Below are 18,006 nucleotides of genomic sequence, written 5' to 3' on the forward strand. Positions count from 1 at the left end.
TGGTATCCATGTAGGACGTATCTGATAGTGAGAAACGAAAGAGAATTAGAATGTTAAAAACGGGTCTTGATTATGACAAGGGAAACTTCAGATCTCTGCTGATTCGCTAATTTTGTAATCACTCAGTTGCACATGTCTGTGATTTTCATTGCACACACGCTAGTCACAATGCAGGGAGAATTTAGAGTCCTGGCCTCTTATTGGCTGCTGCTTGTCACCATATATGGAGCGTGCGAAAGGAAGCTCAGGCGGCCTCGGTCCACAGCAGGAACTGGGCTGCGAGTCTGGAGAGGCGCAGCAGCTATATTTAGTAGCAGGCGCATGGGAATAGCAGCGATAATGTTGGAAGGAGGTGAGGAGTGGCTGATCGCCTGGAGGGATTGGGAGGGGGCTGCTAGGATCTAAGCAGCTTTTTATCGAGGCTAGAGAGCTCCCTCCCCTTCCTCTCTAGAAGTCTGATAGGCGGAAGGAACACTTAGCAACAAACATACAGGCATATTAAACCCGCACAAGAAAAGGTGAAATGTGAATGCTCTCATCTAGTGCCTTGGAGACTGAGAGTCGCTTTTATTTTTTGACCATATTTTATTTAATGTCGGATCTATGAAATGAAATGATTTTAGTTGCTCAAAACGGGTTTGCAAGACGTGTTTCTTTTTTTTTAACCGATCGTTTGCTGAAGAAAAACAAACCAAATACTGAAAAGCAAACCAATCTGACAATCAGCAAAGGCAAATCCATGTTTGACAAAAAAACAATTTGCTACGAAACATCAATTTGTATTTGTAATGTATTATTTATATAGCGCTTCATATCCCTAGATGGGGTGCCAAAGCACATTTTCAGACTGGTAGCATGCTGCACTGTAGCAGAGTGCCTTTTTGGCAGTGTTGCATTTTTCGTGATCCTATCTATGCAGCATTTTGTATACTGCTTGAGGGACCAGAGAAGCCTACCTTGTCTTGGAGCCTAGGGTGGAAACAAAATGTAACAAATAGGCAGGTAGATTAGAATTCTAGTTAGGACTGAAACATGCAGCTACACACCAGTGAAACAATTGACCATATCCAACCCCTCCCCAATTCCGGTCCATAATACTCTAAGCGCGTGTCATGGTCTGGAACACATAGCAGCCAAGTAAACCATAACTCGCACACAAAATTCAATGCTCGTGACCTCATAGTTGATGTGACAGATGATTAAGACATTTTATAAGTGATCATACAGATGAGATTACATAACCTTAATCATAAGAAACAGAAGATTATGAAAAAACTATTCTTAATTGGTTTTGGGTATGTATTTTTATTTAAATACGTTGTGCTTTGAGGTGTTTTTGCTAATTGATATGAATACCAAACACGTGCGTGTTTTCTTAAATTGTAACTTCTTAACACCAATTCTTTTTTTCTTTTTGTACAGTATAGTCTAGTATTTTTCATTTACTGTTTTCAATAAACATTTTCCTGTTGGAAAAAAACCCACAAAATAACTGGCAAATAAGATAAACTTGCAATATAACAGTTAACATGTACTATGGTCCTGTATTGCCAACGTGGGCATCTGGTGACATGTTCAAATCTCTCCGTCTTCCATCATGTGGTTTATGTCACCAGAACACCACAATAGCAAGGTAAGATCATAATATATGTTACCTTTTATATATTTTTTTATCCTCCTATTTTTCATGTTCTCTCTCACTCTGCATATAGTTTTTAATCACAAAAAACCCAAAGGTTAAAGATAAGTTATAGTTAGGAAACCTTTATTTATGTTAAGTATACAAACCAAACTGAAACTACACAAACATTAGAAATTCTAAAGTTAGTTAATGTAGTTTGGCAAGGGAGGTGACAAGACTGTGTACGGTAGTGCATGAGTGATATTAATTTAAAGGTGATGAAAACAACATGGCTACCTTCAAATTTTGTGAAGGCAGTCATTAGCCAATCAGCTTATGACTTGTCATCGCTATATACCTCGGTTGTACTGTGGTACTACCGCAGACACAGATATCACGTATTATTATTATTGTTATTATTATTATTATGCAAATTGTAGTGCGCACAGCTACCCCAAAGAGTTTCCTGGCGCAGGGCAGAGTGCAGATAAATGGTCCGATGCAGTGGGCTAAAATAGTCAGGTCTTCAGACCCTTGGGGAAGCTCAGGAGTGAATTACAATTCCTTAAAGCAGCGCGAAGAGAGTTCCACAATTTAGGATTTAGATATGCAAAAGAACAGCCTTTCATGGGAGTTAAACAAAACCTCGAGTTAAATACTTTCCCTACTTAACTGTGGTACCCCACAGAATCATCTGTGCATCAAAATATATAATCCAACCAAATTTCATAAAAATCCAACTGACTTACTCCCTAGTACTTTAGCATTCTCCTTAACTACAGGTCAAAACAAGCTCTTCACCCGGAACCTTGAGATAGCATCAAGATTACAAAATGTTTATACTTATCCTGACATTGCCCTGTAATCTGTGGTTCACACTATTGTGGACTTTAAGCTGCCAGATTTGGTATTTTGTGGTTGGACCGTGAACAAGAAATTGGGTGGGAGGTTGCTATGATCAATAACATTTATCCTCTCAAACAACCAGAGTACTTGCTAGAAATGCTATGCTTATCAATGTCTGGTTGCTAACCCACAAGCTTCACCATCCACTTTATTGAAGTCCTCATTATCCATCAGCCTCCTAGCAAGGCCAGACTTTTCATCTGGCAGCGCATAGATCAAGGGTCTCCAAACTTCTCTGTAACGAGAGCTACTTATGTTCAACAAAACTATCCTGAGCTACTAATATTATTAGTGCTACAATAATGTACACACCAGACAAGATTACATTAGTGGCCTCACTATGCTAGATTACCAGCAATGTTCACCTCAGTGCATCAGGCAGGGTTGCTATAGCAATGTGAAAAACAGGTTTTGTCAACCTAGAACGCCTACAGCTGTAGCTGCTATTCTCGTGGCACCAAGGTAATAATATTCATAATAATTCTTTCCATCGGTACATGATTTATCATTTAAATTTTAGCTTTAAAAATATTTTGTAAATTCAAGCATGTTCCTCCAAACATCTTATGAGTTCTGACAATCCATACATTTTTGTGTTGAATACACTCTTTTCAATTTTGTTATGAACATATTCAGCCAAGTAAATGCTTTTTTCTCCAAACACCAGCTCATGAGTTCTGAAAAATGCATGCTTTTCAGTTTTGGTATGCATTGAATAATTTTGCCCCCAAAAAGCTTTTAATTTAGTAGGCTGAGCAGCACCGAGGAGAGCAACCTGTATCTCACAAGCTACTCGTTGGAGAAGCCTGACATAGATCATATAACCATCAAATGTATCCACTTTTTTTCTTCATATCCCTTGTAGTCTTCAACCTGCACTAGAGAAATGTCACATCATCCCCAGGCCTCGATTCCTTTTTGTGCTTCAAGCAACATCTTATCCCATTTGTAAAACCAAGCACTCTATGGCGACCTTGCCACTGGAAGTTCACCCTACCTCCCATGCTTTTGCATGTCAGACCTATGAGCAGTGGTAGGCAAACCACCAATGTGAGGGTGAGACACAAAGGAGGGAATGTGCTCGAGTGGCTACCATGAAACTGTGGGATTGTACAGTTGAGAAGCCTTAAAAAAACGAGCCCTCTGTGGCAGCAGGAAACTGTTGCTGCGAGGAACTGATCTGGGCAATGGCTCGATGGGTGCAAGTCTGATCTCCACCCCTCCAGCAAAGGTTCATGCTACAGGTTCCAACAATATGTGGTCTGCATATTACACACTCATCCTCCGACCCTCCTTCCCATCCTATACTTGCTTCATCCCCACTGTCCAGTGTAACTACTGTACTTACTTCCTCCCCCACTGGCACCTGGCAGTGATTGTGAGAGGGTATAGCCTACTTATCCAAAGTTTTCTGCTCCAGAATGTTCTACCTATGGACATCTTAAAGCAGAAAATAGTTATAGAGAGTTGGGCAGTAATGTTTTGTACTATGCACTGAAGAGTAGTGTGACATAGGAAAACTACAGCTGAATTAATTAAGACTGAAATGTTTTCATTTTGCCCGAGAGCCCAAGGGTATTATACTGCCTACCTTAAAGTGAGGGGTGTGTGAACTTGTGAAGTCCGAGGACTTGTAACTCTTTGCATTGTTTTAAAACTATAGGACCAGTGAAAAGTGTGAAGCTCCCATACTATAATGGAAAATGAATGGCAGGATCAGAGGCAGTTATTGACACCGGGAAACCGATCCAGCTGGCCACTCCAGGCAATGAGTTGACTGGTGCTGGTCAGCAGCTACCCCAGACCAGTAGTCTGAGCCCCTCTTCCTACTTCGCCTGCAGGTCCCGTCCTGCCCCATGTTTCCAACACTGTGTGGCCCGCATGCCCACCTACTGCTACACTCTTTTTCCAGCTCATCTGTCTGTACTTTGTATGATACACCCATCCCCCGCAGTGCTCCTTGCTGCTGTTCCCTGTCACATGGTGGTGCCTGTAGCCGGGTGCAGCCTACTTATTAACTCTGTTTTGTTTCAGGATTTGCAACACAGAGACTTATTGGGGTAGGAAACAGTCATGGCGATTTGGACAGATGTTGTGTTACTTTACCACATGATGTTGGACTATACTGAAAAACATCAGCCTACATCCTAAAGTCCAACATATTTTGATTTTTAGCCAAGTCAAAGGATTAATATAAATCCTGACACTCGGATCCAGATACCAGTACTCTGAGGCCAGCTATGTCACTTGACCAAACATTGTGTGATTCTTTGCAAATGACTTCCTCTATTTACATGAAGTTGTAAATGTAATGTGAATAATGGAACATAAAAAGGTTTTTAACGTATTATGTAAATTATATGCAATGTACTTTTCTAGGTCTTCATTATGAGCTTGGGGGAAATTCTGATTCAGTTAGTAACTGGAGTTAACTGTCCAATGGAAAATCCAGTTCCTGTGGCAAATCTTCAATCCATGGACGTCGGTTCACCAAAATGCCTGGGGTAGCGGAAGAGACATCACCTGCCCTTTGACCTTCGCTTTCACTCACACATACATATTCACACATACACACTCTGCCTATGTATAAACACACATTCACTAATACTTGAACTCCTGCAAGCATGCACACAACATATATATAAAAGCATTTTTGTTTTCTTATCTCGTCTGTCAGGAAAAGTAATTTTCCAGCTATTTGTACTAGTATAAAAAGATTGACAGAAAGCAAGGAGAGCTGGGCCCCAACCTATGTTCATAAGGACAAGCTGCCACCTGTGTTACTGCCACTGATTTCACCACCTCTGAAGATAGCGGTCGCAAAGGCAGTACCAGGGGTTGCAAGGGACAAGCCTGGGGTCGCACTAGCGACCCCTGGCAACCCCTAAATAACATCCATGGTTCAATCCCAATGACCCCCTCTGACAGTTCAACAAGTAACTCCTGGAAAAATCCCTACATAAACAACTGACTAAAAACGGGGAACGGCTTCTAGAAGTGGATACTTATTTTTTTCTGCTGTAGGTGCTAATTTCATAGGCGCCACAAGGAATGTTAATTCAGTTTTCCACAGCAGGGGTGGGTAGAAAATCATGATTTTATTAAAGACACAGAGACCAATATTATGCATGTCCTCTTTATTACCAACTTACAGTGGCAACTTGAACAAACAGAACTTAGAATAAGAATCTTAAAAACATTTCAATCCACTATATAATCCCCTGTCAGGCAGCCATCTTACATCCTTGTTGATGCTCACTTATAAGATAAGTGCAGCATTATTCTGTTCTTATGAAATTATGATGTAGTTTGAATAGTTTGTGTTTGAGTGTGAGATGGGGCAGCTGAGAGAGTGTAGGGGAACTTTTTGGCAATATGGTGTAAGTGTACACTGACTGGAAACGTCTGAGGAGTTTTTCATTTCAGCTGGCAAGGTTTACTTCGTTCGGTATGCATTTCAGCTGCCAGGGTTTCAGGTGTTATAATTTGGAATGCTAGAATGACACGGATCAAGGGAGTTTTTAGGGCTGAAGCAGTTCTTGAGATCCGGTTAGTTTGTGGAGTTAGGCTTTGGTGGTTATGGCCGGTGTGTTTAGAAAAAAAGTGTGGTTGACTCCGGCACGTGAAAGGGGTTGCGTGACGAACTGGCATCTTGCTGTGCAGCTTGGTTGAGTAATCATCGTTTCGGGCGTGTGCAAGGCATTGCACAACTGTGGAAATTTAGCGTGCAAACTGAACATCATCTGCGCCATCTTGCCTCTCCCCAGCGTCACGCACAGCGAATGCGCGGCCGCCATTTTAGACACCCCACTCTCTCCCCACTCATTGTCAATCGTCAGCGCGGTCCCCTTGGCGCTGCGAGCATCCCCCGCGCGCTGGCCACCCCCGCTCTCTCATACAGGCCATAAACCCTCTCCTTCTGCGCGACCCTGCTACGGAACCACTTCCAACCGACAACCCATACATGGTCATGCCTCTCCTTTGATAACCCCCTTCCTCTGCGCCCCATTGTCTGAACTGGTCCCAGGCCATCACCTAGCCCTGCGGATGCAGTTTACTGCCCCTACTGTAAGGGAAACACCCCACATCAAAGGGATTACAGTAGATCAAAGCTCCTACCCCCTGAGACCCGGCCAGTTGCACACACCCCGGGAATTAGCGGAATTCCCTGCTGCGCGATAGCCATCTCCCACTGCGGGAAGGGTGGGAACTTCTACTGTATCTATGTGTGGGATCGGATCTGAACCGGGGCTCCAGGGGATATTCCCCCGTACTTCAAAAGAATCTCAAGAATGTACTATGTGTAATAAAGCAATAAACCAGTGTATAAGAGACCAGGTCTCAGAGATGCGGTTAGAGCACCTCGTGACGATACCTTGCTGTCTGATCTGATGTGTTCTGCTCCGACGGAATAAAACCTTGTTTCCTGCCTTCCAGTCTCCGGCGCCTGCCTCTTTTATTGGTAAATTATCGAGTGGTATGAGAGGCGATTATCGCCGGGCAAATACTTGGAAGGTTATCGACTGAAACTGCCGCTACCATTTAACAATTGGCGTCCCAAACGTGGGGCCCATCAGCGACACGTGGATCCAGTGGGAGAGGTCCCGACGACAGAGTGAACGACTGCAACGATCGGGAGAGCTCCTGCCCAATAGACCCTCGTCTGGCAGCCGATCATCCGAACTTCACTGGTTCCGAGCAGACCTCTCTCGAGTGATCTACGGTCCTGACTGGGAACCATCAGGAGTGCCGCGGCAAATACGGAGAATAGAGGACGATCGGGCGCTGGAGGCGGAAGACGAGAAACTGTCCATGCGGTCCGGGTAAGGTCGTGAAACACGACAAAAGTGCGAAATAATTGATTGATTGTTTGAATACTAGTATTGCTCATTGATTGTTCTTTTTGAGATATTCGCTGTCTACAAACGGGGAGGAGTAGAAATACTCTCTCTCTCTCCCTTTGCAGATAGTGAAGGGTAGGTAACGCAGACTTTTGTCCCCATTGAAACCCGTCGTGCCTATCTTTATCTCCCCATTGATTGATTGTCCGAACATTGATTGTTTTGAAGAATAGTGCTTTTTGAGATATTCTCTGTTTGCAAATAACGTAGAATAGGAATATTCTGTCTAGTCTTTGCAAATAGTGAAGGGTAGGTAACGCAGACTTTTGTCCCCATTGAAACCCGTCGTGCCTATCTTTATCTCCCCATTGATTGATTGATTGATTGTCCGAACACTAGTTGTTCGATATTGGTTCTTTGGAGGTATTCTCTGCTTACAAATAACGAGGAATAGAGATATTCTGTCTAGTCTTTGCAAGCAGTGAAAAGATAGGTAGTGCTGACTTTTGTCCCCGTTGAAACCCGTCATGCCTATCTTCTCCCCACTGATTGGTAGTTGGTTCTGCCCGGACCGCTTATTAGAGGTGAACCACCCGGCTCCACTGGAAGGCACCCCTAATAAGGACATGTTCACTAAATATGGACTAGTCGCTGTGGCTTATAGCAAGCTGTGGCATAAATATACCAAGAAGGAGCCCGAAAGTCAGTGGCCACTGATGGGATCCTTCGACGACCATAAGATAGAAGCGCTAGAAGTAGCTCTGCGTAGCAATAAGACAACGCCTACCATGCTTGACAGTATTGGCATGTGGCGCAAAGAAGCGACGCAACGGAAAAAGAGGGAAGAAGTAAAAGCAGAAAAGGAATTACGAAAGGCAGCTCACCTTGCCGCTAAAAAGTTAGAAGAAGACATAAAGGAGAGAAGGGAAACTAAACTAAGACAGGAGCCCGAAACCTCAGACCAGTACGCTGTTAGGACCCCTTCTTTGCTCTACCCTGTGTTGTCCTCCAAGCAGCAAACGAATGACGAATTACTGTTAGGTCCCCCGACCATTTACATGCCCCCTCCGTATGCACCCTCCCAACCAGTAGTGCAACACCCACAACCCCCGAACACGAACGAAGGCAGTACAGGGGCCTCGGCCCTCACGGCCTCCGCGCCGGCTGAGCCTCTTGTACTGAACCCAACGTCGGCTATAACGCTAGATGACCATGAGATGAGAAAGAACGATTCCACCAGAATGAATCGATTAACCAAGGATGAACGAGCAGGAATCGATAGGATAGTAGGGACGCTGGTGAAGCGAAAAGAAAGTGAGGAGTATATAACGGATGTGTATAAATCGTATGCCGACAACCGCAGACGACACTTTGTCGTACGGCTCTGTTATCACGCCCTGAATGCATATGAGGATAGGTACCACGATAAAGGTCCCGAAGGCTTAGCGGCCCTATATAGAAAGATAGACATCGGGGAAGAAAGAGAGGGCGATGTAGCGAACCTCTTCACTCGTACACTCGAGGTCTACCGACATCTTAAAGAACATGGACAAACAACCGAAACAGAAACCCCCATAGCAACTAAACCCAAGGGAGGAAGGGCCGATGCCATGATGCCCATTAAAGAAGCTGCCCCCTACTGGGTCCCCCCACGGGGTCAGGGAACACACGACGACATCAACCACCAAGATGCGAAGGGAAGGGTTGTATATAACTGGGTCTACCAGCCGTGGGACCGGCAAGATATTTTGACCTTTAGAAAGACCCTACCCGACTTGAGAAAGAACCCGACTGCCTTCTACACTGAATTAGGTACAGCCTTAGGCTCAACGATAATGACGTTAGCAGATATCGACTTGTTCTTTGGGCTATGTCTGCCGGCTGATGTGTGGAAACAAATCCGGAAAGTTGACCACGCTGAGCCGTTCGGATATACCTGGGTACAACTCGATACCATAGATAAACAGCGAGAACCAGGACAGAAACCCCCGAAAGCCATCCTAGAGCTCTCAGATAAGATTGTACAAAAGCTGAAGACTCTAATCCCTGAAAGAAAGGTAGACTGGTCGATAGTGACGGCTTGCCGCCAGAAACCCCAGGAAGACGTGTCTGAATACTTCTCCCGATTCGAGACTGTGTTTTCCGACTACAGTGGCCAAGACATGACCACCGCAACCGGACACCACCTCTTCGTCCAGAATTATGTAAAGGGTCTGTCGCCAGAAGTTTCCCAGAAACTACAGACCAGCGAGAGTAGTTGGGCAGCCTCCAAACCCGCAGCCATTCTCCAGATGGCCCAATACTACGAAAACCAGAAAAACGAGAACGATAGGGCGTCAGAGAAGAAGAAAAAGGAATTAAAGGAGAGGGTGATGATAGCACAATTGCAAGGGGTGACAATAGGAAGGGAACCCCCGAAGGAGAACTACCAACCAACCGCCCCTAGAAAGCAACCCCCTAGAGACCATGCACCTACACCCTACAACGGACGGAGGGACTTAGATGGAAATCAATGTGCGTTCTGTAGAGGGTTCGGACACTGGAAATCCCAGTGCCCGGTCCTTTTGGAAATGAACAAGAATAGGGGCCCCAGAGACGCAGCATATGACCCCAGAAATAGAGAACAGGGACGAGGGCACACGAACAACACCATCAACGACAGGCCAGGCAGACCAAACACCTTTGATCGCCCCCGACAAAACCAGTGTCAGCAGTCCGACTATGAAAGCACTCATGACTTCGCATAGGACCGCCAGGGGCAAGGGAGGGATCCAGTCGAACTCCGTGTTGACCAGCAAGGCCCTTACGTCACCGCTAAGGTCTTGGGCACAAAATCTCCATTCCTGGTAGATACTGGGGCGACACGTAGTGCGTTATCTAAACGACTGATTCCTAGGGCACCCTTGTCTGGCTCACACGTAACCTCAATAGGCTTTGACGGAATGCCCTCCACTAACCCCTTATCAGCACCAATCCCCTTTGACTTGGAAGATAACACCACTGACACGACCTTTCTGCTCTCCTCCAACACCCCCGATGCTATTATGGGACTTGATTTGCTAAAACATTTTCGAGCCACTATCAGATGCTCCCCAGACGGAGTTCGAGTCATCCTACACGATAACCCAGATCTGTTCAGACCCTGTCACACTCGGCGTATGCTCTCTATAACCGATGCTGATATGTCCCTACTCGACACATTACCTTCACATCTATGGGCTAAAACCGACTCAGATGTAGGGCGCATGGTGATCGACCCGGTACACATAACCGTCCGACCGGACGCAGTGCTCCCAAAGCTTCCTCAGTATCGGATATCCCCCGAAGGCGAGAAGGCATTGGTGGAAATCATCGAGTCCCTGGTCGAGGCAGGAGTGGTAGAAGAAGTAGTGAGTAATGTTTGCAACAGCCCTATCCTACCCATTGTAAAGAAGCAAGGCGAGGGGGATGAGACAGCCTACCGTTTCATTGTTGACTTGCGAGAGGTTAACAAAGTAGTCATACCCCAGTACCCCGTAGTCTCAGACATCACCACCATCCTCACCCTGATTCCATCCACCGCCACCATCTTTACTGTTATTGACCTCAAGAACGCATTCTTTTCCATCCCCATCCACCCAGACAGCCGCTACCTGTTCGGCTTCACCTTAAAAGCCCGTTCGTACAGATTCTGTAGGGCACCCCAAGGCTATACTGAGAGTCCCAGTATTTACAGCCAAGCCCTCAAGAGGCAACTAGATGCAGTCCAACTACCCGATGGAGTGGCATTGATACAGTACGTCGATGACATTCTTTTGGCGGCCGACACCACCCCTCTTGCCGTCACGGCCACCATTCACCTCCTTCGCTTCCTTGCGGAGAACGGTCACAAGGTCTCCAGAAAGAAATTGCAATTCTGCCAGCCCCAAGTAACGTATCTAGGCCACCTACTATCCAAAGATGGGAGGAAACTTACCCCTGACCGAATTCAAACCATCCTAGAAACCCCTGTTCCCAAAACTCAGAAGCAAGTGCGGTCCCTAGTGGGCCTCACCTCCTTTTGTCGTCAGTGGTTGCCAAATTTCAGTCTTATCGTAAAACCTCTGCTTTCCCTACTGGCTAAAGATACCCCCTTCCCCCTCCCCTGGACACCCGAATGCCAATCCTCCTTCAAGGAATTACGAGACGCCCTCTGCTCAGCCCCAGTCCTAGGAACCCCAGACTACACTAAACCTTTCTCCCTTTACACCCACGAAAGGGAGGGATGCGCATTGTCTGTCCTAACCCAGTCCATAGGCCCTAAACAACGCCCTTGTGCCTACTTCTCTGCCACTCTCGACCCCGTAGCCAGAGCCTTGCCCGCCTGCCTTCGAGCAGTAGCCGCCGCTGCTGTCTCTATCCGACAAAGTGAGGGGATCGTGCTCTCGAACCCCCTCACTGTATTGGTGCCCCATGCTGTTGATACCCTCCTGAACCAAACCAAAACTCAACACCTGACTAGCGCACGACTGACTGGGTACGAACTGACTCTGCTTGCACCCCACATCACATTGAAACGATGCACCACTCTGAATCCAGCCACTCTACTACCTCTCCCTGACACTGACCCCAATGCGTCCCCTATACATGACTGTGTGACCCTCACCGACGAACAGACCAAGAGTAGGGTTGACCTCCGGGATACTGCCTTCCCGAACCCTGACGGAGAACTGTGGGTGGATGGCTCATGTATCAAGCTCCCCGATGGCACCACCTCAGCTGCCTATGCAGTCACCACGGCCCGAACCGTTGTTGAGACAGCCCGCATCACCCAGCGATCCGCACAGGCGGCTGAACTAATTGCCCTCACACGAGCCTGCATCCTGGCAGCAGGGACAACCGCAAACATTTACACAGACAGTCAGTATGCCTTCGGGGTAGTTCACCACTTTGGGCTCTTATGGAAAGAGAGGGGATTCTTGACCTCGCATGGCACACCCATCCTGCATGGAGATCTAGTCTCTGCCCTGACCGAAGCAGTCCTCCTCCCCACACGGCTGGCTGTGATCAAATGCCAGGCACACAAGAAGGTGACAGACATTGTAGGACAGGGAAATGCACTAGCTGACATTACTGCCCGAACCACAGCCGAGAATAGGTCCACGACCCGCATGTACGTGACCAGGTCACAAACTGAGAATTGGAAGGATGCTAGGGAAACGATTAGGGATATCCAATTAGCCAGCACACCGCACGAATTAACTGAATGGGCCCGGGTAGGATTGAAGGACGATGACGGTTGTTGGCGAACTAAAGACTCGAACAAATGGTTGCTACCCGACTCATACTTGATCCCCATGCTGACCATGGCACACTCCCCCGCACACATAGGGTCTGCCCCCATGATCGAACTCATCTCCAAAGTCTGGCACAACGACAGAATACCCGACTCAGCCAAACGACTGGTCCAACAATGCCTAGTATGCCTCCAACACAACCCTGGGAAAGGAACTGCTGTACCCCGGGGAGGGTTTGGGGTCCCCAATCTCCCTTTTGAAGTCCTACAAATGGACTACGTCCAGCTAGAAAGGTGCCGAGGTTTAAAGTATGTGCTCGTCGTTGTGTGTGCCTTCAGCAAGTGGGTGGAAGCCTACCCAACCCACGACAACACCGCTATGACTACTGCAAAAGTACTACTGAAGGAATTCTTCCCCCGATACGGCCTTTGTCGAATTTTGTGGAGCGACAATGGCCCCCACTTCGTAGCCGAAGTTATCCAACTCATCTTAAAAGGGTTGGGTGTAAAACAGAAGTTCCACGCGGTCTTCCATCCCCAATCTGCAGGCTTGGTTGAGCGACACAATGCCACATTGAAGCTTAAGATAGCAAAAATAGTCGCCACCACAGGGCTAAGATGGCCAGACGCTCTCCCGCTAGCATTGCTATCAATGCGTTCCACCCCCACCAAACACCACTTAACCCCCTACGAGGTCGTCTTCGGGCGGCCCATGAACCTTTGGACTGCACCAAAACCATCGTCCATCCACGACGTCCCGGACGTCCTCATGTCTGACTATTTGTATAACCTAACTAAGACATTGTCTGTTATCCATCAGCAGGTGCTGCACGCCATTCCCGATGTTTCCAGGGGCCCGGGACACGACATCCAACCCGGCGACTTTGTCTTAGTGCGTAACTTCCAACGCACCAAGAGTCTGGAGCCCCGGTGGACGGGTCCCCTGCAAGTCCTGATCACCACCCGAACAGCTCTTCGAGTGGAGGGGAAACGCAATTGGCTGCATGCACACCACTGCAAGAAGGTATCACCGACCCTGACAACCACGGACAGCATCACCGCCCAAGAAGAACTCCTGGACAAAGATCGACCATCCCTGAGCCGCTGCCCAGATACAGAGACACTCGAGTTAGTAAGATATCCTGATCCCACTGTGCCATCCAAAGAAGGGTATAACTTGCGGCGAAAGGAGAGAACTTCGGCTAAGCAGACCACAAGCTAAGTGAAAATCTCAAAGCGGTAGCCTAGTCACCCCAAAGGCCACCAGGAGAGAAACCAAACAAAGTCTGTGGTTCTGCCCGCTACCGAGTCTCTTGAAGGTGATGGAAGCGCCCAACATGAAGATGATGGAAGCAACCGGACGTCCGAAGATCCACTACAGAAACCCAAAGACTGACCGAATGCACAGCTTAAAGACTATTGCACTTTTCATTACCCTTCTCTTCTGCCTTCTCCTCATGGTCGCCTTCTGGATCATGGAGGAGAGCACACCCGCTCATAAGACATTACTGGCCACCGTTCAACCTACCACCACGAAAGAACATCATCTGATCTCGCTTTCACCCCAACTCCGAGAAAGGCGTAAGGAGTTCTGGAATAACTCCTTTGTACAGTTGCTCCACCAACACAATCTTGCTACCAACGCCACTAATTGCTGGATCTGTGGACTGCTACCACATGCCACTGGACACTCTATCCCTTTTATCCCTTCACCTTTTTCTGTCCATGGCTCCTGCCTCGCCTGGCTAATCCTCCTGCAAGAAAGCTACAAGGACAATGCCACTTCCGGCAGAACCATGTCACACTTCTACCATGGGTTCTGGCTGAACAAAACTGGAAGAACTTCTGCCCTCTTCTGCCCTCTGAGATCGAACACTTCCTTTCACATGGACATCCCTGCCAAAGAACGAGTTGAAATGCAAGTGTTCAACAATCCAGCCAGACCCACCTTCTCTTACCTCCGGAAACGAACGGCCGCCACCCTAACAGTGGCCCTGTCCGTCATCAACATCACTGGGTCTGTATGCCTCGAAGGCCTGGGGGCACAGCTGGTGGGCCACAGCTCCTGCCTCATCACCCGAACATTGGACTCAGTTGACCCACCCTCCTTTGTTGCCTCCCCGAATATGTACTTCATCTGCGGTACTAAGGCCTACACCTGGCTTCCGAAAGGTTGGGGAGGCACCTGCTACATCGCCTTTGTCCTTCCTCCGACGTATGTGGCTCCAGCAAACCAACACCGACAGAAACGGGCCAAAGACATTGTTCAGGCCGACTCCACCGGAGCACAGTTCATGGACGCAGTCAAAGGCCTTGTTCCTCTCTGGGGTCCAATGGCAAACAGCCGTGCCATCCGCCACTTAACCCAGGCAGTCGAAACGGCAATGAACATTACAGCTGGCGCCCTCGCCAACAACACCGCTGAGCTTCAGGCCGTCCGCCTGGTGGCTCTCCAGAACCGCCTTGTTCTAGACGTGGTTCTAGCAGATCGTGGAGGAGCATGCCGCATCATTGGGTCCAGCTGTTGTACCTATGTACCGGACAACTCACCCTCAGTCTACAAAGCAATTGAACACCTCCACAGACTGTCCACAGAGGTCCATCAAGAACAAGAAGAATGGTCGCTGGGGAGTTGGTTTTGGGACACTATTAAAGGTTGGGGATGGAGGCTGTTTTCATTTATCCTGATACCAATTGTGATACTATGTGGATGTTGCTTGGGGATTCAGTGTCTGCCACCTTTATGTTCGCTTTTTATGAACTGCACCTGCCCTAAGACTTTGGACTTTGAAACCGAGCGGATGAAAGCTCTGAACGAGGTGGAGGTACGGGGTATTATGGGGATAGATCCAAACTAGGCAAGCTGGCGAGATATGTTAAAAGGGAGGACTGTGGAAATTTAGCGTGCAAACTGAACATCATCTGCGCCATCTTGCCTCTCCCCAGCGTCACGCACAGCGAATGCGCGGCCGCCATTTTAGACACCCCACTCTCTCCCCACTCATTGTCAATCGTCAGCGCGGTCCCCTTGGCGCTGCGAGCATCCCCCGCGCGCTGGCCACCCCCGCTCTCTCATACAGGCCATAAACCCTCTCCTTCTGCGCGACCCTGCTACGGAACCACTTCCAACCGACAACCCATACATGGTCATGCCTCTCCTTTGATAACCCCCTTCCTCTGCGCCCCATTGTCTGAACTGGTCCCAGGCCATCACCTAGCCCTGCGGATGCAGTTTACTGCCCCTACTGTAAGGGAAACACCCCACATCAAAGGGATTACAGTAGATCAAAGCTCCTACCCCCTGAGACCCGGCCAGTTGCACACACCCCGGGAATTAGCGGAATTCCCTGCTGCGCGATAGCCATCTCCCACTGCGGGAAGGGTGGGAACTTCTACTGTATCTATGTGTGGGATCGGATCTGAACCGGGGCTCCAGGGGATATTCCCCCGTACTTCAAAAGAATCTCAAGAATGTACTATGTGTAATAAAGCAATAAACCAGTGTATAAGAGACCAGGTCTCAGAGATGCGGTTAGAGCACCTCGTGACGATACCTTGCTGTCTGATCTGATGTGTTCTGCTCCGACGGAATAAAACCTTGTTTCCTGCCTTCCAGTCTCCGGCGCCTGCCTCTTTTATTGGTAAATTATCGAGTGGTATGAGAGGCGATTATCGCCGGGCAAATACTTGGAAGGTTATCGACTGAAACTGCCGCTACCATTTAACACAACTACCCGGCCCACTCAGTAGGGTTTAGTTATAATCGAGCCGGGAGCGTGCAAGGGGTTGTGTGACAAACCGGTCTGTAGTAATTACCGCGCACATGGGAGGTGTGTGCAAATGCAGGATTGGGTGGATTTGCCGCAGTGGTTACTTTGATCTGCTGAGACCATTAGGGCTGGTGCCGGTGCGGTAAGGCTTGGAACATGGTGAACATCCTGAACGGAAGAGTCCGAACATGATTTGGACTCGGGTGCTTGCCGTACAAGGGGTGGCCATTTTGGATTAGAGTATTGAAATTTTGTTTTTAAGCGCACATGGCAGCCATATTTTGGGCTAGGACAATCAGTCTTTTTTAGTCAGTTTCTCCACACCGTGCTGAGGCAGTTGCCACAGGAAATGCTGGATTTTGGTGTTCTCTGAGGAAAAGATAAGTTCTGTCAGTTGAGTTTAGCTGGTGAGGGAACAAATTAAGTTAGGTTTGTGAGGACATTTTGTTAGACTTGGATTGGTTGTTAATTTAAGTAAGTGTCTTGAGAGCAGTAATGCTTCAGAGATGAATACTGATTAAAATGTACAGGATAGTGTGAGCAAGGCAGTATCTTCTTTGGCAAACTAATTGGGTAAAATATTGGGCGATTGTTTGGCAAATATAGTGGGACAAAAGCAGAAGATGAACAGTTTTGGTCTGTGGAGGAGTCAGCTGTTAAAGCTGGAGGGTCAAATGGAGGTTGTAAGGTGAATCGAAACAGGATTCATCTCCAAAAAGAGAAGGGCAATAAGGGAAAAGGACTGTATGGTCCAAAGGATAAACAACGAGCAACTCTGATGGAATTGAGTGAAAAGGCTTTTAAGGCCGTAAAACGGGATTACAGAGCGGTGGCCTGTGATGAGTCTCCCAGTAGCAGAGACATTGTGATTTCTTGTTCCTCAGATTTGGGAGACACAAGTGAAGAGGAAACAGGAGGAAAAAGAATAAAGAAAGATTCTGGTCAGAATGTCTAAGGCCATCGATGGCAAATAAAGTGGCTTTTACGCCCGAGCTATACTCTAAGATGTTGAGGTTCCTGAATAAGTCAGGAAGAGATCCCAGAAGGGATCTCGATAAGGGTTTGAAAGGATGTCAGGATCGTTTATTAGATGTTTTCGGGCCTATCACAAAGATCTTTGATATGTGTGAGGAGGCATATTTGCAGGAGACTGCTGGATATTTTGGAGCTGCGACAATGAGTGCAGCGAGTTGTGTGTTTGTTGAAAACACAAATACAGCTTTGTGCACTGAGCGCAGGAAAAGTCTCCTAATGAAGATAGATCCAAAATTAGCTGAGCTTGATAATAAGGAGTTGGCCCAAGAGGCAAAGGGCCTGTTGTTTGGAGATGAGTTTGTGAAGGAGATGGCAAAGTATGCTAACACATTTAATTCAATACTGAAAGTGCAGAAAGATATCAGGAAGGTTTTCGGTGGGTCTGGGAGAATGTAGAGTCGATTCACCAGCCGTAAATTTTGGATCATGTGGACATCTTTTTTTGCGTGGGTTTAGGCCCTACGGATATCAGAGATCTTGTTTCTACCCCCAGAGGCAAAGGGGAAGAGGATGAACCAGAGGAGACAGGAGGACAAGGCAACAACAAGGTATGTTGTGTAAGAGACCCTCTGTGTCTCC

At 47.5% G+C, this 18,006-nt stretch overlaps 1 protein-coding gene across 1 annotated transcript; it reads left to right on the plus strand.

Moving 5' to 3' along the window:
• The first annotated feature begins 322 nt into the window (after positions 1 to 322).
• Positions 323 to 16,066, plus strand: LOC146855620 (syncytin-2-like). The gene is made up of 2 exons (XM_085653464.1): positions 323 to 352; positions 13,446 to 16,066. The coding sequence occupies exon 2, from the start codon at positions 13,945 to 13,947 to the stop codon at positions 15,478 to 15,480; it is 1,536 nt and encodes a 511-aa protein (XP_085509590.1). The 5' UTR covers positions 323 to 352; positions 13,446 to 13,944; the 3' UTR covers positions 15,481 to 16,066.
• The last annotated feature ends 1,940 nt before the right edge of the window (positions 16,067 to 18,006 follow it).

The sequence above is a fragment of the Triturus cristatus genome, chromosome 4_1 (genome assembly GCF_964204655.1).
Source record: "Triturus cristatus chromosome 4_1, aTriCri1.1, whole genome shotgun sequence".
NCBI classification, from domain to species: domain Eukaryota; kingdom Metazoa; phylum Chordata; class Amphibia; order Caudata; family Salamandridae; genus Triturus; species Triturus cristatus.